Consider the following 18,553-nt stretch of genomic DNA (forward strand, 5'->3'; position numbering starts at 1 on the left):
TCACGATCTCTCAGGATAATATTACACCCTAATATTATAACCACCGGCACTGTCAAATTCCGGGGCAACTTACAACACCACCATTGACGCTCGTGATAGTTTCACTGCTGTTGTCTCTGTTTTTATAGTTTTAGATCTTGTAATGCCCCCGTTGTAAGAGTACTGGCTGCGGCCTTATGCGCTGACCTGCCACCACCGTGGGTAGTGCAAGCTTGGGCAGGATAGTAGCAATAGAAACAATAATAGGACTGAAGGTCTGTTGAATTCGTGGCGAGGATGAAAGGAGGAAGAGCCGATGCTGATACTGATCCAAACAGCATCAAGAAGCCGATGGACGACCTGAAGAGTCGGCAAGTACTCGGTAGGTGTCGATTAGTGGTGGTTCCGAATGAAGCCATGTTTCAAAGATGTTGCCGAAGAGGTTGTCGACAATGTCCACGTCTTCGTCCAAAGAAGATAATGTGATGCTATCCTCAGTGCGCGCTGTCTCGTTTAAGCCTGGGTTAAGACGCTGAAGCATCTCGGCAGCGAGCGTAAAGTCTTCCGGAGGAGTAGGCTTCTTGAAAAATCTTTAGTAAATAATCGTCATTGTGGACTTGTAAATTGATGGAATGCCCTGCAGTACTTATAGCCTTTCCAGGCTGTTAGGACAAGTCTAATATTGGAGGAAGAACTAAGCGGTTGTTCTTATACTGCGGCAAAATGACTGCGGGGCAGTTTGCCTAAGATTCGGTCCGAACTTCTGATAAGAAAACAGGCAACAGAGAACGAAAATCTTGGTATAATCCCTGTCTTCACCTGTCTCACGTCATCTACAAGGGATTCCCCACTGGCTCTTGCCATCCGATGTGGAGTTGGTCCAAAGAGGGGTGGACCCTGCTTTAAAGTCATCATAGAGCATTGCTTCTGGCTTGAGTAGAGAGGCTAGTCCGAGCTGCTGATTCGAGATTCCAAGCTCAAAGTAGGATACATATGTGATACTCGCATATAGTAACCTCCAGTTATAATACACCAAGTACTTGACTCCATTCTTATCATAATATTATTATCCTTAATAATTAGAGGGCAGTCATGGAATCCTATGTATACAATACAAGGATCTTGCAGCAAGAATTTAATCACCTCGATATTGTAAAAGATAAGGGACTAGCAATAATGATTGGATATGGGAGTTATTTCTGCACTAGGGCGCCCTCAGTCACCTGCCAATAGGATCTTGTCCCCAGAACTTGGCTTGCTGTTCATGCGAACGCACGACCTGGGAGACAAGCAACGGGCCGGCCGGGCTTTCCAGCCAGTCATATCACCTTTCGTTGGTACTGCAGCAATGTATGTGACCTGAATTTAATATCTGCACTTGCTTGAGATCTGATTTTGCGATGTTGCTACAAGTTTATTCAGCCACGGGTACTGTTATAGTTATCTCCAGTGTCCATTGGCCAAAGAGTTAGTTATTTTATTTATTTCCGCTTGCCCCCATGGGCCTTTTCTTTCTGAAAGTAATTTCCTCAAAATGGAGACAGCGACATAATTATCTGCTGGAAATGGAACATTTCTTGTCGTTTCCCTATCCATCTCTTCAAGTCCCGTATTTCCAAGGCTGGCAAGGGCTTTATAATATGGCTATGGCTTGGATTCTCGATGTTGGCCAACGACTCGGAAAAAGATGGTAGTATGGAACTGCATTTTGAATGCTTTACACTTTCTATCAGCTAATATTATCAGGCTCGTTCTTCTTTGTTATTGTTATTTTCATTTTGCGATTGAGTAGCAGGCTGCAGCCTGCAGGTCAGGGCCCCGTGAGATACAATAGTATCATGATTATCACGTTTTGCTCGTCTCTTTTACATATCCCTCAACTTTTACAGAGAGAATATCCCTAAAGATACAGCTACTATGCTGAACTCCCTGTGTTTCTGCGTTGTTTCCAACTCCAAGGTCGGATAGATTGGTTGTCTCGCTGTATGTGAATACGCGCGTATCAGGTGATCTCGCTGAGTCAGGCGCCCGCTAAAAGACGCGAAAGTCGCCAGTGCAAAACCTGCTCCCTCTTGTCTCTCAAGGGCCAAGGCCCTCTTCTTCAAACAACTGGTACACGAATGGGATCATGCGTGGTCATTGCAAGGTAAGCATCCCCGTCCTCCCTGGGTAGCGCCCTTCCCTCCTCCTTTCACGTGATGAATCATCTTATTGGAGCTGTCTGAGCTTTCTATGCGGATAACCCTATTTATACGCTTTTATCTTTCTGAACCACCTTGACCTCTTATCTCCTTGAGCCTGCCTGTTCAACCTGCATGTGCACAATTGCTGACTACCTGAAAAGCCATTGATAGGAGATTGTAAATCAGTATTAGAACCTCCATGACCACCTACGAAAAACCCACATTAGTATCTTTTGATAGTCTTTCCCACCATGGCATATGATCCTCGCCGAGTAAACACTGGGAGCACGACTCCCCAGACTCCTCCCCCTCCACCTCCACCACCCACCGACATGAACTCAGGCCAGGCCCCGAGCTCCAGCACCGACTGGAAGCTCAAGTTCTGTACCGTCTGCGCCTCCAACAACAACCGCTCAATGGAAGCCCACCTGCGGCTCTCCAGCGCGCCCACCGGCTTCCCCGTGATATCCTTTGGAACGGGCTCTCTCGTCCGTCTCCCAGGACCCTCCATCACCCAGCCGAACGTATACAGCTTCAATACCACCTCCTACAACCAGATGTACGAGGAGCTGCAATCAAAAGACGAGCGCCTGTACCGCAACAACGGCATCCTGAATATGCTCGACCGCAACCGCAACCTGAAATGGGGCCCCGAGCGCTTCCAAGACTGGGTACCTGGCGTACCGCGCTTGGACCACCTCTCGAAGGGCGACAAGGGCGCCCTCGGCACCGAGGGCGGCGTCGTCGATGTCATTATCACCTGTGAAGAGCGCTGCTGGGATGCAGTCGTTGACGACCTGATGAACAAGGGCGCGGCACTGAACCGACCCGTGCACGTCTTCAATGTCGATATTAAGGACAATCACGAAGAGGCGCTAGTGGGCGGCAAGGCTATCCTTGACCTGGCGAACCGGCTTAATGACGCTGCTACTGCACAGCGGGCGCTGCACGGGAATAACGGCTGGGAAAATGGCGCCGGCGCCGCTCGCAAGAGTTTTGACGAGCAGGTCCCCGAAATTTTGGCCGAATGGCAAGAACTGAATCCCAGCCTGCCTGCCTTGTGGACTTTGGCTTGGCTATAACGGGGCGCTTTTTTTGGTTTCCTCTTCGCTGCTGCGCTTACTATCCTGATCGTGTCCAACCTACAAAGGCTCACAAACTCATGATCCACCTCTGAATAATCTCTGGGGGACTCGGACGTCTTCGTTTTCCGAATGCCCTGTTCTGTTTAACATCCTATTACAATAATACCAAAGCGGAAATCGAGCAAAAAGCCAATATCATGACCCCTCATCTACTTTTAACGTTTATGCTTAAAGAGGGTCATTTCCCTACAGGACTGAGAAAATTCGTAGCATAGAGGCTCCAACTGAAGCCATCGAGTAGGGGTATCATTTTGAAACAAGACAGCTTGAAACATCACCATGTTCCCGGGAAATTGAAAGCAGTACAGCAAATCTCGTAGGTCATTTCTCATCCTTGACCTCGGCCTTTACTCTATCTTTTGAAAATAGAATGCCTCGACGCTCTGAATACCAACGGTCAAGACAAGCTCTACGCTCCGCCTGTGTCATGTTCTCAACCACAAGAGCAAATTCCGTCGCATCAGCATAACCCAGACGTCGTGCCATGCTACAGAATTGACGGCGTTTGATATCCATCGGCGGGTGGTATTTGAATCGGAATCCCTGATGCTCTTTAGCTCGGGGTGTCACGTTGCCATCATCGCCCTCTGAGCTTCGAGGCGACCAGAGGCCATCGTCCTCAAGATCTGAAGAATGCCCAAAGACTTGAGCGTTTGCAGTTGGGTCGTTAGAAACGAGTTCAGCACGTCGGCTTAGCTTTTCTTCAACGCGTGAAGAGCCAATGACTTCGTTATTTAGGTGGGTGTATTCTACCCCTGCACTGGAGAGAATTGCCTGGACCGGGTCGTGGACACGCGGCGTTGCGTGAGCCTTGGTGTCTTCTTCACCATCTCCACCTCCGCTGATCATAGCTGCGAACTGGCTCATCGCTTCGTCTTCTGATTTGATAGGTCGATCTCCTGCCCCTACGTCATCTTCTTGGAAATGGAAGTCCATCACTTGAACGCCAGCGCGGCTCTCAGCAACGTTCGTCTTATTGACAATGTCGCGAAGGACGACATTATCATGCTGGTAAGAAAAGAGATTCTGCAAGCCGAAGATCTCCCCTTTCTTGTCTTTTCGCTCTTGGACGCCCTTGAAATAACGCCGTTCGGAACTCGCATTGTATCCGATTTCCGCTTGTTGCTGTTTGTAGACTTGCCGGGCGTATACAATCTCTTCTATGGTACCGGCAGACACAAGTCGGAAAACCTCTACATCTCGGACCTGTCCAATCCGATATGCGCGGTCTTGTGCCTGAAGATCGTATGATGGATTCCAATTTGGATCGACCACAACGACTTTGTTCGCAGAGGTAATGTTAAGCCCAACACCGCCGGCTTTGGTGGAGATCAAGAACACGAACTGATTCGGATCAGAGTTGAACTCATCCACGGCCTTCGAGCGGTCTTCGTATTTCATCGATCCATCGAGGTAGCTAACATTATAGCTAGTACTCTTGAACAGCATCTGTAACATCTTTAGAAGGCGGACGCTATGCGAAAATACGAGCACCTTGTCTCCATTCGAATGCCACCAGCGCAGTAGCTTTCTGAGCACCTTCCACTTGCCACAGAACTCTGGGTTGGCAAAATTTACAAGGGAGTCACGCGAGCGATACAACTCTTCCCACTTTTCCGGGACGGCGATCTGGAGCATCTCCTTGTCCTTTTCCTGCTTCTCTCTTGGGTCATTCCCCTGTGGAATTAAAATCGCTAGATGGTTGCTGAGCTTCTGGAGCACATTGATGGCCGGGAAAACATATGCCTGCCAGGGAGTCTCAGTGCCAGGGACGAATTTATGGCAACACCAGCCCGCCTTCTTTTTGCTTCCACAGTCGCATAGGTCTGTCGACCTCTTGATTGTTTGCATGATGTCGCTGTCAAGGAAATTCTCGTAGGCCTCAGCCTGTGACCAAGTCAGGGGACAAAAGACGACTCGGTCACTCTTCTTAGGCAGCTGATCCGCTATCAGGGTCTTCATTCGTCGCAAAAAGAACTGCGGTAGCAGGTTTTCAACCAGCTTTTTCGCCGTTCTTCGAGCTTTGCTGAGTTCGTTGACTGTCGCGTCATGAGACTGCCCAAGCTTGAGGGGCTCGCAAATTTGAGCTTTCCAGGTTGTTACTGGTCCTAGAACTCCTGGGTTTGTCCAGTTCAGTAGTGTCCAAAGCTCTTCATATCGATTTTGAATAGCTGTTCCTGTTAAGCCAATTCGACAGAGGGCATTGATTTCATTCATAGACTTGGTTGTTTCCGATTTTCTCTCTTTGATCTTGTGACACTCATCGGCAATAACGCAGTCCCATTCAATCATGTTGATATTATCTTTGTTGCTCACGTAGGTATTGTATGTCGTGATAAGAATCTCCACTCTCCCCGACTTCGCAGCATGCAACGCGAGGTCTTTATTGGGGCCATGGTATTCATCCACCTGCCACCAACCCCAGCGCTGAAATTCCGATCTCCAGTTCGAGATCAGAGTCCCAGGGCACACAATCAGCGTGCGAGGGTACCAAACATCATTGTCAGCCCGACGCATTTTTCGCATCCTCTTGGCATCTCTTTCATCGCCAGTCTTGCCATATGCCGCAGTCAAGAATGCAATGACTTGGATGGTCTTTCCAAGGCCCATATCGTCTCCAAGCACGCCACCCTTTTGATACACAAACATCTCATGTAGGAACGCGACCCCCTCGACTTGATATTGCCGCAGCCACTGAGCGATCGGCGCAGGGATCAGGCCAAGGGAGTACGGTAGAGTGATGTCCTTGTACTCTCGGGGTGGAGTTCTGCCAGGGAAAGATGGTTTCTCTTGAAGATGTTCCAAGCGCTCATCGTCGGAGAATTCTATGTCCTTATATGAGGGTGGCAGCTTCAAGCCATGTTCCTTAAGATGCTCCTGTTCTTGGTCAAACTGGCGACGGCGTTTCTTCAAGTATCCAGGAAGGGTATACTCCATGAGCTCATCCTCTGATGATACATCCTCGCCATGTTTTTTTTGTAGTCTCTTTGGCGTAGGATTTGCTCGCTCTTGCTTCGCAAGTCCTACGATCTGGTTGCTGGAAGCTGGCTCCCTCTTGGGAATCTTTGCCTTGCGGGTCGCAGCCGCGCTTTTCCTGCGCTTGATGGTTTTGCGCTCTTTGAACTTCTTGTATGCCGCCTCGCCATCATTGAACTCATCCTCATATTCTTCGGAATCGATATCGATCGGTGGGCTTGTAAATTGGGGAGTAGAGCCGATTGCTTCTGATTTCAGTGGGGTAGTATTCTCTGTTCTCGCCGTGGCTTCTCGAATGTCAGTCGCGTGACGAAAGTGGTTGCGACATGGCGCATACCTGTAGGAGCGCTAAGCCGTGAATACCCTGTCACTTCCAAATCATCGTCAGATCCAGAGTCGATAATGACCGGCTCGGTATTCATTCTGTTGCTGCATATCTGAAGCTTGTAGTTGGAGAACGTACGGGAGGCTAGCGCCATAAGGGTCAAGAGCAAGTTCTAGTATAGTGATTGGTTGGAGTTCGCCTCAACCGCCCCACTTTTGGCTGGCAGTAAATTAAGATCCTTGGGTTATAGTAGCAACTTTTACACCGAATCTTGTATGGCAACATGATGAAAATTCAGAATTAGTAGGCTCAGATATAAGGTAGCAGACAGGCAGTGTATGATCATTTTTAACACTTATGACACTACTATGTCTTGCGAGAAAAGAATGTTGAGGAAGGTAGAAGGCAGGTGTCTCACCGCCCCTTTCTGCTGAAAGCATCACTACAACTGCGAAAATAAGGCGGAAAATTTGGCGGTGAAGGAAGAGGAGCCGTTATAAACTTATGGCGCGCCCTGATATGCGGCTTAGTAGTGTAGAGAGATCATTCTGAATTGAATTTGAAGAATAGCGGCTGCAGATCATACAATTAACAAATACTCAATGTACCCAGCAATTTAGTCGGTATTCAATCAATTACTTTTACGCACCCCTATTTCTATGAAAAGGGCTTGATTGCCGCTACTGTGGGCCGCCGCATTGGCGATGTCATTCCCGAACAGCGAGAAAAAAAAAGCCGCTGCATTCCACATTTCCTCCCCACACGAGCTCTGCGCCCCGAAGTGCTTGCGCATTCAATTGAGAGAGTGACTGAAAATATCTCAAGGCTTCCGAAACTAGTGAGTGCCTTTTGAGCTATCGCAGCTATGCTCGCAGCCCCCCAGCAGCTAATCTCGATTCTTCATCCCACTGCGCAGGTCTCTTATCGAGCGGAATTACTTGCATTAAGCATCGATCGCCAATCTAGCATCAGCCCCATACGACATTCAATATGCCTTTGGAAACGTCCACCACCTACCCCTTGACCAAGCTGCGCCTGGATGGCCGCCGTTGGAACGAAATGCGCGTCTTCCAAGCGCAGATCTCCACGAATCCAGCAAGCTCCGGCTCTTCGTACCTGGCAATGGGGAATACATCCATTATGTGCTCAGTTCACGGTCCAGCTGAGGGCCGCCGAGGAGAGGCGAGTGGTTCAGCTGGGAGCGGAGGAGCTGTCGTCGATGTGGACGTCAACGTTGCGGGATTTGCGGGTATTGACCGAAAGAGACGGGCTGGTGGAAGTGACAGGTAAAATCGCATCCTAGATATGCATTTCTGGCCATTTTGAATGACAGGAGCGGCTGTGGTGGAAATTCACTTCGGACATGCTAACTCGATTCCAATAGACAATCCACAAATATCTCAACAATTCTTCGATCGGCCTTCCAGTCACATTTGCACACCTACCTTTACCCCCATAGTACGATCAGCATTCATGTCTCCGTGCTCTCATCCGACGGCTCTCTGCTTGCGGCTGCTATCAACGCATGCACACTAGCGTTGGTGGACGCTGGAATCCCTATGCCAGGGCTTCTCTGCGGTTGTACTGCAGGCATGACTGGCAGCGCTTCTACACCCAAAGATCCGCGGGAGGACGAACTTGACCCACTTATGGACCTTTCTCTCCCTGAGGAACAAGAACTCCCATACTTAACCATTGGGACTACTACCATGGTGCCTGTAGGACAGAACAATATGGATGAGGACGAGGAGGATGGAGAGACTAAAGTGGCGGTTCTAAACATGGACTCCAAGGTACATTATACGTATCTGGACTCTCTTGTTCCTGTTGCCATCGATGGTTGCAGAGAAATCCGTGAGTTGATGGAGGGTGTGATCAGAGGATCCCAACGCATGTGAAACAAATGATACCCTTCTGTGTTCTGTACTGTTGCATCTGGCGGTGTTCAGGAGTCGAAGCTTACGGTATTTAATATATTTTTTGCGTATGATAGGTGTATCTGAGGATCAAATCCAATATTATGCTCAATTACGCTCACATCACCAGTACTATTCCCATTTGGGAAATCCGCTCATACATCCTTCAGTAACTCCACGATTTGTTGCTCATCACCTTTTGTTTACATTTTCTTTTCTGCCATCTTCCACTCTTCTTCCTTCTATCTGAGCAGCCTGCCTTGCCTTGGTGTCTCTTGATCGAGTCTTCCACCGACTGTACTTCAAGATGAACGCTGCCGATATGAACTCTATGGTGAGCGCCATGAGTACCATGACCATGACTGACATGGCGACTTCGACTGGTAATGCGCCCAGCTCCATGTCGACTGGCATGTCCAGTATGGGCGGCATGGGTGGCATGGGTGGCATGGATACGAGCTGCAAGGTCTCCGTTAGTTACTCTCCTATCCGATTCACATCCAGAAACCAGCTAATCAATGGTCCTAAGATGCTATGGAACTGGAACACTATCGGCTCTTGTTTGTTTCCCCTCTCCCAACCCTTATGGTCTCTATTAAGCAGTCCCGAACACTAGGCTTCATTTCTCATTCCTGGCATGTTCGATCCAATGGCGCGTTCGCTGGCTCTTGCATTGGCACTGTTCTCCTGGTCATCTGCCTTGAATTCCTCCGCCGTCTCGGCCGGGAATATGATGGCTTCATCATGCGCCGTGCCCTCATCCGCCGTATGTACGCTACCGGTGTCTCGACTAACGCCTCGAAGCAGACAACGGAGGCCAACCTCCAAGCCCTTATTAGCGGCTGGGGGGACGGCGGACGCAAAGACAACAGCAACGATCTTGCGACCAATGATCTTATTACGCCAATGACCGGTTCCACTCCGGCTGAAAGCAGCACAGAAAACCCCGCGTGTCACAAAGTGCCCGGTCAGGAGGTTGCGGATAACTCCATCGCCCAGCAAAAGATCCAGAAGTTGAAATCAGAACCTTATCGCCCATCCCCCGTGGAACAAGTGCTCCGGGCTCTGTTGCACATGCTGCAATTTGCTGTTGCATATTTTGTAATGCTTCTGGCTATGTACTACAATGGATACATCATCATCTGTATCTTCATCGGTGCATTCCTTGGATCTCTGATCTTTTCGTGGGAGCCAATCTCCCTGAATAAAGAGTAAGTCAACTCTACTCTGCGACTGATCCAAACCTTGCAAGCGACACTAATCACCGACAACTCTTGCGTCTTAGGAACGATGCAACTACGGTAACCAAGTGTTGCGGTTAAAGCGGATCGGCCGTTGGACGTCCAAAACGGAGAAGAATGCAGCGGAGAAAATGCAGTTCTAATTGCGTGTTTATCAAGAGGGGGTTTCAGGATGGCAAGCCAGAAATGGTAAAGAATGGGATTTCTACGTACACGTTAATTCGGTTTTGTTCTAAACACGTCTGGCCAAAACCATATCACTCCATCAACGCCGTCTTTCTGCTTCTTATCCCATACCATCTCCATGAGTTTTTAAGCAGTCCGTGCATTCGCTAGCCAGTCATCGCAAAAAATGTATCAAACCGTGAATAGAAGAGCATCTGAGACTCAAGATCCACTGCCTCACAGGCCGCAATGAAAACGTGCCAGATGAGAGGCGCCGTATTCCCGTCATTTCGCCCTGCTTCATCAATTTGTAGCTCTAGTAAATGATATCTAACCGCCGCAACATGCTGCGAAGCAGAATAACATCGAGTTCATAAATATGCCGGTGGAAGAAAATCAACAGAGCCATGTACATTGCCTGGGTACGAGCATTGCCGATTACCACCGTACTCTCTTCTTTATAACCCTGAGAGCTCCCGGTAGCTCGTGCTGAATCTAGTGGCTTGTATTCTTCTGTTTCCCTGGGGAGACGAGATAGGAAGTTGTTTAACCAAACAGCCGTTTGCAATGCAGACTTTCCAGTCGAGTCTCTACTTCCAGGATGATACAGGGTCACGATGAGTGACATGTCTTACACGGGAATAATATCCAATCAACGGACTCGGGAGCAAGGATTACTTGTTGTATATGAGGTTGGGCGAATCAGGGTGGAGGGTGGATAGGGTTATGTGAGTCGACTGTGTAGCTGGAAGCAAACGACGTCCGCGAACATAAATAGCAGGGCTATTAGCCGCACTGGTAAACACTGACCTTCTGCTTCTTCTTCTTCTTCTTCTTCTTCTCCGAATCTATGTTGGATCTCTTTACAAAGCCACTTCTTGTCAAGGTATATGAAATGATTATTTGGCTTGAATAGCCTCTGGTCTCTTGTATAATATCATAATTTAGAACCGCTTTTGGACAACCAACTCTTGGATCAATATATCTTTCCACTTCTCAAGAAGCTCTTGCACAAGCCCTCCCTGATAGAAGGCTTCATTGTAATGAAACGAGAGATGCAATTCGCCCTCATGCGTTCATACATAGCCCTGTAAAACTTGGCTGATGACTTGCACTCCCAGCCACCAGTCTTCAATCTTTAGCATCGCTGCAGGCCCTGTGTGGATTGTTTCCAAACGATTATCAATGACGCCAAGCGAGCTGAGCTCCGGATGTGCAGCACCTGGTGCCTCAATCGCCAGTTCCAGCGGTGCAGCCAGCATTGCACCAATATTCTGTACGTAGAATGGCCTCAGAGCAAAGAGTGGCTGTATACTACGCTGATAGTGAGCGGTTAATGTCATAGCGATAGCATCGTAGTCTGGATTTCTTCCCAAACCGACGCTGCAAGGCCGACCACTATGGTACAGGCCAGTCGCGCCTTGCGGCCCATTCCATGGAGCTGGAACTTTGCCGCGAAGATCGTATGTGTTGGAACATACCACGCGGCCATCAGGAGGAATTATATGTGGTCGCACAGCTAAGAACAGAGCGGATTATACAGCTGCGGTCATCTTCAAGCCTCGGCACTTACTAGCTGAGAGGACTTGTTGGCTCAGTTCCTTCCAGAGCGTTGTGCTCACATGGCGCGAGGCCCCTGGTGCCTTGTTTTGGAGTACTTTGCCAACCGACGGAGGCGCCGGTCCGTTCGCAAACGCGGACAGTTCAGCTTCAGAGCCTCGTTTCTTTTCGTCTGTAATTTCAGATGGTATGCCAAGAGCCTCGTCTAAGCCTGGCGGCATGCGCAGTACCTCGGGGCCGTCAAATTGAAGATTGGAGTCGGATCCGTTCGCTAGTAATGCTAAGAAATCATTCTGTAACAGGATCATGCCTATCCCATCGAGACGCCAATGCGATGAGCGGAAAAGAAGCTCCCGTGATGGCGGAAGGTAGTGGACCATTACAAGAGAAGGCGGAAGAAGATCTTCCTCAAGGTCTGCTGCAGAGCGAATTTCATTCGCGTGGATGATAAAGGTTTGCTTCATCCAGTCGAGCGTTGCGGGGGATGGCACTTTATAGATTAACCGGGTATCATCAGCAAGAGCTGCTATCTGCGGGTGTCTATATCTCAACGCCTTCCATGCCTGGTATAAGTGTGGCAGCGGTGGCACACTCTTGAGCTGTATCACACTAGATAAGAGAAAGGGTTCCTTCTGAAAAGGCTTGCCGCTTGCTGCGATGCCTCGATAGAAAAGCTCGAGCGTGTCCAATGGGCGCTCATAGTGCCCCGGTTTGATTTGCTGAAATGACATTTTCTTTCAAACACGCTAACGGAGGATGTTGAGAAACCAGATTTCTTAGAGAAGACTAGAGACTATGATCTCCTCTAAATATTCTTTTCTCTAGAGTGCGCAGCCACGATCTTCAGCGACAAACTTTCGTGCGAGGTAGAGTGGAACGCCTGATGACTGCTTCGATTGCTGTTGGGCGTCTCGTCTAGAAGAGCTCCTTCAAGATACTAATCGAGTAAGATAAATGATCTTAGAAGTTGAAATATGATTTCAGTGTGAGATCGTTTCCAGAAGCGCTCAACTCACACAAGACGAACTAGTCTTCTAGAACTGGAAATAGCATGGCGGTGTACGAGAAGTACTCGCTCCTTTATAAAATCACTCCAATGACATTTTCCATGGTCCATGCAGTTCCCCAATTAGCAAATTTAGAGGCTCCTGATCACCTCTTCGATCTTAGCCTGGCTTTGCTTCTCTGCGCCAATGAAAGCTTCAATAGCTTCGGCGAGGCGTCTGTTCGTCTCGGGATCAGCTTTATTTGCCGCATCCAGTTTGGCTCCGTTATCAGCTAAGTAGTCAATATCAGTAGGCCCTGCCTCTCCCTTCCAAGCAGGGTCAAGGGGATCGGTAAGGAGGATGCTCTTCAGCCGAGCAGGAACCGGTGCCGCATCGATATACGGATGGGCTGACTTGGGCAGTCCTTCCCCAGGCTGCTTTGAACTATCATACTGGCGATCCGCAAGCTCCTGCAAAACTGCACGGGGGATCGTTGCTGAATGGCAGCCGATTTCAGCGGCCGCCATGGCCTCTTCGGCAGACAGGAAACTGAGGGCGATGTTAGTCTGAGGGCTTGTTGAACAATCTGGAGAATACATACCCTGCTTGCTTGATGAAAGGCTGTTCTTTGCCTGTCTCTTGGTAGAGACGCCTGTAAACCTCTACTATCTGGATGAAGCGGGATGAGAAAGGGTGTAGTAACGCAGGATCGGCAGACTTTGGCCAATACTGGCGCTGAAGGTGAGCCAATATCTCTAGAGATAGGCGGGAATGTATGAGCTTCTCATCTCTCAGACATGTCGGGGATTGTCTAACAGCGTACCGTTGTAGTAAGGGCTTATATATAAACAGCCGGCTTGGCTTGCTGCGACAGCCTGGTGGACACTGAAAACAGCAGTCCCAAGGGTGCGAATTCCTTCTTTGAGGAGGATCGGACATGCGCTAAGAGCCGGTCCAGTGGCGGGGATCTTAATGCAGAGGCGATCCTTGGAAATGCCCACGCTCTCGAATTCGCGGGCATATGCGCGTGCGTGCTCGATGGTCTTTTCAGTGTTGTAGGCATAGGAGGGAAGGGTCTGGAGCAGGACTCTGCCTTTGATGTTATTGATGTTTGCTTTGCACATCAAGACGGCCTATTTCCATCATATTAGGTCACTGATAGAACCTCAATCCTGCACAGAGAAGAGTTAAAAAATTACCATTCGGGTGTAAACCGCCAGCCAGCCGCCATCCTTGTAATCCTTGGCAACCTCCTTGAGAAGCGCTTCGTTGTCGGGGTGGCACATGCGTTCATGCACAATAAACTGGTTGCTGGTCATGTCGTTGGGGACAACAGGTAACAAGCTCAAGGTAAACTCCGGGTCCATGTAGTCCAGATCCACATTGACTGTCTTGAGTTAGCAGTCAGTTTCACCTCGATACTATTAAACCCAGTGGCTCACTCTGCGTTGCCAGAACATCCAGCCATGATCGAGCAGCAGTGTCTGCCATTTCAACAAAGGAAGATGTGGAAGAATTTTGCGATGAGCAGATTCACAGATACTTGCCAAGGAACATATAGTATAATCAGGGGAGAAATTTGGTGCTGAAGAAAACGAAAAGGGGCGGGGGTCGTGGGGTATCAGTCCACCCCACGTCCTCCATCTGCCGCCGCCACTTCTAGTGGAGTATCTCCATTTATCATGAGGGCCCACTCTACTAGTAATTCCAAAGGGGGGGTTGGGAAATTTGTAAACATAAAGTAAATTTAAAATAGCTATCAGTTCAAAACAGCATATCAGAACTTTGTTAGTAGAATGTATGCGATTTATGGAAACATAGAAGGTACCACTCATTCCAATAATGATAGTATATTAAGGAGCTTTATGCACAACTCTAGGGAATGGCCAAACAACAGGCTGGGAAGTTTGCTGGTATCCCTGTATTTTCATATCGAGACACATACAGCCATTCCCGACACCCTATCGCCGTCCGGTACTGTGATACTCTCTGCTCCTGACAGAATCCCTGCCAAAGAAGAGCAGGAACGCCACAAGGTATCCACTCTTCAGAAAAATAGCATTGTAGATATCAAGCTCAATACTGACAAGATCTGGGGCGTTCCAAGAACCTCTACCTCGTCTCGCACGTCTAAGCGCGCCAGATATCGTCTCAACAAGAAGCCGCGAGCTGCAGCAGTGTAACATGAAGCAATAGAAAAGGCAAGACGGGTCCCAGTAGGGCCTAGTCTCTGCTTATGAGGATGCCAAACAATGCAACATTCCTGACAACACACCTGAGGACGATGGCTGTTCTATCTAGACATATGTGTCTACATCCTTGAAATATGCCAATGTCATAGATTCATGGAGGTCCCTTGCGAAAGATTATTGGGAGACACAATTTTAGGCTAATTATTCAAGATTTCTGGGCCCACCTCTTAAGGCCTTAGCAGTAAGCAGACTAACAGCTACCACTTGTACAACTAATAATACTTCAAAATCGTCTTTGTTTACTAGTGGCCGTAGCAAGGATTCAGCGAATCAGTCTTTGTTCCTCCTTGTCATGAGCTAGTATGAAGAGAACCCCCCCGATAAATAGTCTTAAAGCTTCAATATTGATCGAATTGCTCCCCAAATCTTAACCCCAGATTAATTTCTATGTAGGCCAGTGACGCATTCTGTGACCTAATCTCAAAACTTCAAAGCCCACTGGCATCAAACCGCTCGTCCAAGCCCACGCAAGCTGACAAACCCCCTTTTAAAAAGCTGCGGTGTTCTCCAAAATCACATAAACCCAGCGACTGTACCAGTGAGTGTGGCAGCCGCAAACAGCACTTTTGCCAATGTTAGACAAAGCCCCAGTTCAAAAGGATGAGAGAAGGCATCCACATACTAGTGCTTGAAACAACTGGTCTGCATGTCCTGCGTCAACTGGGCGAGGAGCTTGCCGTTAAGCTTAGAGCCGAAGCGTGGCCGGAGGTCGCTGTGTTTTTCCAGGGGCAGACCGGGGGCGTTCTGCAGCTGGTAGGTTTGATCGGTGCGCTTGTAGCAGAGAAGAAGGAAGCGGGGGTTCATGTTGGCCTTGAACTTGAGCTCGAGCTTTGCGGGTCCAAGCGAGATGCCTTCAAGTTTGAGCTTCTTGTGGTCACACTATGTGAATGTCTTTAGTGTGATGGGATATGAAGGCTTTCGAGGGACAAAGAACTAAACGAGATTCATGAGTTCCGGGTAAGATATGCATACCATCATGGTTGAGTGCTGAGTTGCAGATTAAGGGCGAGTTCTGGTGCGCGTGGATGATGCGCGTGGATGATGCGCGTGGATGATACTGGAGGATGTGTAGAGGGGAAACGATGTAGTGAAGAAAGACTCTTTATATGTTCCTCTCCAAGGTATTATCCGTAAGTCGTCAGTTGCCAGTTGCCAGTGGTATGGCGAAAAAGCAAATAAACCTTGAGAACAAAATATTATTCCTTCAATATTCCATCTGATTCTCGTTCTCCCCTTTAATAGGTACGAAATCTACTTCTCTTACTACAGGACCTACCGGCCTTTCACATTGTTCTGTTCGGTACTGCCTATGGGAGCCTATCGTTGGCGGAGCGGCAACGGCGCTGGAATCCGAGATACTAGAACTATAGAGAGGCGAGGAAGAAGAATTATAACAGCAACTTAATTGCCTTCTAGCGATCCTCCATCCCAACTTCCTACTTCCCATAGTTCAGGCGACCGCTCGCGACACCCAGGCAGTTTACATGCGGCAAAGTCGAGGAGGGGTGACAGGTGGTGCAATCACTACACTTATATAGTTAGATACAAGTCCTTTGCACAGGACGTTGTATGCGCTGCATGGAAAGCGGTAGAGTGTCAAGAGGCAGAAATGTTGGATGATACTCTTCCGCCACACTCAGTCTGCATGGTCTGTCTTGATGCTCGTTACACTGAATTGGACAAGGAATTGTAACTTGGATCTACCCCGGTCCAAAAGGCCCCAGGTCAATTCCTCCACGTGTTAGGCGGGAAGTGCCCCCACTTCTTAGCAGAATCTACTACCCCTCCATTATACACGCGGAATGGCAGCTGAAATTCTACATTGAATTCACAGAAACTTTTTCAAGCCGCCTGGCTCAGAGAGCATCCATGGCTAGTTGGTAGACTATCTAGATTACATCACACAAGGGGAAATCCACCATAAAACTATACCAGCGCACAGCACCGCCCCAGAGCTAGACAGCTTAGCGCTCAAAGAGAGACATTGCCGCCAAAACAAACAGGATCAGATTGATCGAGCTGTTTAAGCCTCACCGCAGTTGACGATGGTAGGCTTGACAGCGGAGCGGACAGAGCCAGAGGAGGAACCGAGGGCCTCGATCTCCTTGACAACGGCCATGGACTCGGCGTCGGCGACCTCGCCGAACACGACGTGCTTTCCGTCGAGCCAAGAGGTCACAACAGTAGTGATGAAGAACTGGGAACCGTTGCTATGGGGCAAGACAGTGTTAGCTCGAGTCCAAAGCGGGGTTGGCGGATCTGATCGCGGGGACAGGTTCCCCCGGAGGGAGGCAACTTACGTGTTGGGGCCGGCGTTGGCCATGGAGAGCAGACCGGGGCGGTCGTGCTTGTACTTGAAGTTCTCATCAGGGAACTTCTCGCCGTAGATGGAGCGACCACCGGTGCCCTGTTTGCGGAAGGAGAGTCAGTACGAGTTGTGGGTTTGACGATATGAGAAGAAATTTGGAGCCGGCCATTGTCAGACCCAATCGTTCAGGCTGGACTCACGTTGTGGCGGGTGAAGTCACCACCCTGGAGCATGAACTGGGGGATGATACGGTGGAAGCCAGAGCCCTTATATCCCTCGCCCTGGGGCTTGGTGCAGAGCTCACGGAAGTTCCTAGCGGTCTTGGGAACATCGGCCTCGTAGAGGTTGAAGTTGATGCGGCCGACCTTGGCTACAAAGAGAATTAGCCACAGAAGAAAGAAAACAAAACAAAAGGACTTGAACTGAAAAAACGTATGTTCGATTCTTGCTGGATGGTGGGTGGTCTGGAGCACCCAATGGATGAACAAGGACAGGCTCCAAAAAAAGGCTTGCCCCGCCATTCCCAGCAATTGGAAAGGAATCAGAAAGAATTACTTACGGGCGCTGGAGCCCGCAGGGGCATACTCGACCTCGAAGAAAGCCTTGGTGTTCGACATGATGGCAGAGGAAGATGAGAATGAACGAGTTGAAGGGTGGAAAGAACAATTGAGGGAAGAGAAGAAGGAGGGTGGGGTTGACTTGAGGCGGCAAAACATGGTGAGGGGCAGAGGGCGGAGCGGGTAAACTCGGTTGCCGTGCTGCATAGGGGTTAGCTGCTTCTGATGCGTAGAGGGACCCGGTGCGCAGCTTTTTTGCCTGAGGCCGTCATAGGAACTTCCAGTTGTTCTAGAGCAAGCAATCGATGGACCTCCTATCAAGAGGTGGCATTCAATTCTTTACCCCGCCATTGGAGTCGAGAACGGGGCCTCCGTTGAGCAATAGGGATATATCGATACTTACTATTGTACAAGGGATAGAAGGTGAAGATTGCGCGGAGCAGGAGCTACAGGGGAGAAAAATGCAGCTTGACGCGGAAATGCAGCCGGAGCTAAAGGATTAGCTAATGACAGCCGGGGCCTCCCCTGCTGCGCCTGAAGATTCAGGAACTACGTCTAATGGGTTAAATCCTTGCATAATCAACTCAATTGATCAGACTACAAACAGGCCGGATCTACGGATTTCATAATTGATATCAGAACTAGCCAAATATATTCATAGGACTCGGAGGATCGATGCTTCTAATTCATGTGCACGATGCAAGGACTGGCGCCGTCACCCAGGGCCAAGTAGGAAGAAAAACAACGACAACCCACCATAACCAGACTTCGGGGGACCTCGGGAGACCCCTGGCGGATTACAAAGCCGTAAGCAAGCAACCTTGGAATAAACGGGCAAAAAAGGACATGGAAGAAGAGAAAGATCGGTCGATCAAATAGGAATACAACGAATAAGAATTGAGCAAGTGCCACGGGGCAAACGAAAAGCCCAACATCAAAAAGAAAGAAGAAAAGAAAAGA

At 49.1% G+C, this 18,553-nt stretch overlaps 10 protein-coding genes across 10 annotated transcripts; 4 read left to right on the forward strand and 6 right to left on the reverse strand.

The window, feature by feature from the left end:
• Nucleotides 1–319: 319 nt before the first annotated feature.
• Nucleotides 320–520, reverse strand: N7468_005098 (uncharacterized protein; the record flags this gene model as incomplete). The annotated part of the gene is made up of 1 exon (XM_058474395.1): nucleotides 320–520. One exon carries the CDS (start codon nucleotides 518–520, stop codon nucleotides 320–322), a length of 201 nt encoding a protein of 66 aa, XP_058330135.1.
• A 1,893-nt stretch (nucleotides 521–2,413) lies between these two features.
• On the forward strand, nucleotides 2,414–3,244 carry ssuA (RNA polymerase II subunit A C-terminal domain phosphatase; the record flags this gene model as incomplete). Its single annotated transcript, XM_058474396.1, has 1 exon — nucleotides 2,414–3,244. One exon carries the CDS (start codon nucleotides 2,414–2,416, stop codon nucleotides 3,242–3,244), a length of 831 nt encoding a protein of 276 aa, XP_058330136.1.
• A 384-nt stretch (nucleotides 3,245–3,628) lies between these two features.
• On the reverse strand, nucleotides 3,629–6,762 carry N7468_005100 (putative DNA excision repair protein (Rad26L); the record flags this gene model as incomplete). Its single annotated transcript, XM_058474397.1, has 2 exons — nucleotides 3,629–6,570; nucleotides 6,621–6,762. The coding sequence occupies 2 exons, from the start codon at nucleotides 6,760–6,762 to the stop codon at nucleotides 3,629–3,631; spliced, it is 3,084 nt and encodes a 1,027-aa protein (XP_058330137.1).
• Nucleotides 6,763–7,598: 836 nt separating this feature from the next.
• N7468_005101 (exosome non-catalytic core subunit SKI6) lies at nucleotides 7,599–8,506 on the forward strand (the record flags this gene model as incomplete). The annotated part of the gene is made up of 2 exons (XM_058474398.1): nucleotides 7,599–7,894; nucleotides 7,993–8,506. The coding sequence occupies 2 exons, from the start codon at nucleotides 7,599–7,601 to the stop codon at nucleotides 8,504–8,506; spliced, it is 810 nt and encodes a 269-aa protein (XP_058330138.1).
• A 325-nt stretch (nucleotides 8,507–8,831) lies between these two features.
• On the forward strand, nucleotides 8,832–9,739 carry N7468_005102 (high-affinity Cu transporter CTR3; the record flags this gene model as incomplete). The annotated part of the gene is made up of 2 exons (XM_058474399.1): nucleotides 8,832–9,084; nucleotides 9,141–9,739. 2 exons carry the CDS (start codon nucleotides 8,832–8,834, stop codon nucleotides 9,737–9,739), a joined length of 852 nt encoding a protein of 283 aa, XP_058330139.1.
• A 1,267-nt stretch (nucleotides 9,740–11,006) lies between these two features.
• Nucleotides 11,007–12,221, reverse strand: N7468_005103 (uncharacterized protein; the record flags this gene model as incomplete). Its single annotated transcript, XM_058474400.1, has 2 exons — nucleotides 11,007–11,449; nucleotides 11,504–12,221. The coding sequence occupies 2 exons, from the start codon at nucleotides 12,219–12,221 to the stop codon at nucleotides 11,007–11,009; spliced, it is 1,161 nt and encodes a 386-aa protein (XP_058330140.1).
• Nucleotides 12,222–12,628: 407 nt separating this feature from the next.
• N7468_005104 (uncharacterized protein) lies at nucleotides 12,629–13,967 on the reverse strand (the record flags this gene model as incomplete). Its single annotated transcript, XM_058474401.1, has 5 exons — nucleotides 12,629–13,025; nucleotides 13,078–13,231; nucleotides 13,300–13,609; nucleotides 13,676–13,863; nucleotides 13,919–13,967. 5 exons carry the CDS (start codon nucleotides 13,965–13,967, stop codon nucleotides 12,629–12,631), a joined length of 1,098 nt encoding a protein of 365 aa, XP_058330141.1.
• A 374-nt stretch (nucleotides 13,968–14,341) lies between these two features.
• On the forward strand, nucleotides 14,342–14,659 carry N7468_005105 (uncharacterized protein; the record flags this gene model as incomplete). Its single annotated transcript, XM_058474402.1, has 1 exon — nucleotides 14,342–14,659. One exon carries the CDS (start codon nucleotides 14,342–14,344, stop codon nucleotides 14,657–14,659), a length of 318 nt encoding a protein of 105 aa, XP_058330142.1.
• A 690-nt stretch (nucleotides 14,660–15,349) lies between these two features.
• Nucleotides 15,350–15,703, reverse strand: N7468_005106 (uncharacterized protein; the record flags this gene model as incomplete). Its single annotated transcript, XM_058474403.1, has 2 exons — nucleotides 15,350–15,607; nucleotides 15,701–15,703. The coding sequence occupies 2 exons, from the start codon at nucleotides 15,701–15,703 to the stop codon at nucleotides 15,350–15,352; spliced, it is 261 nt and encodes an 86-aa protein (XP_058330143.1).
• A 1,048-nt stretch (nucleotides 15,704–16,751) lies between these two features.
• cyp4 (peptidyl-prolyl cis-trans isomerase) lies at nucleotides 16,752–17,752 on the reverse strand (the record flags this gene model as incomplete). The annotated part of the gene is made up of 4 exons (XM_058474404.1): nucleotides 16,752–16,938; nucleotides 17,029–17,135; nucleotides 17,237–17,406; nucleotides 17,596–17,752. The coding sequence occupies 4 exons, from the start codon at nucleotides 17,750–17,752 to the stop codon at nucleotides 16,752–16,754; spliced, it is 621 nt and encodes a 206-aa protein (XP_058330144.1).
• Nucleotides 17,753–18,553: the final 801 nt, after the last annotated feature.

The sequence above is a fragment of the Penicillium chermesinum genome, assembly GCF_028974085.1.
Source record: "Penicillium chermesinum strain IBT 19713 chromosome Unknown utg000004l:1.0-3345178.0:1.0-3348027.0, whole genome shotgun sequence".
In the NCBI taxonomy this organism is placed as follows: domain Eukaryota; kingdom Fungi; phylum Ascomycota; class Eurotiomycetes; order Eurotiales; family Aspergillaceae; genus Penicillium; species Penicillium chermesinum.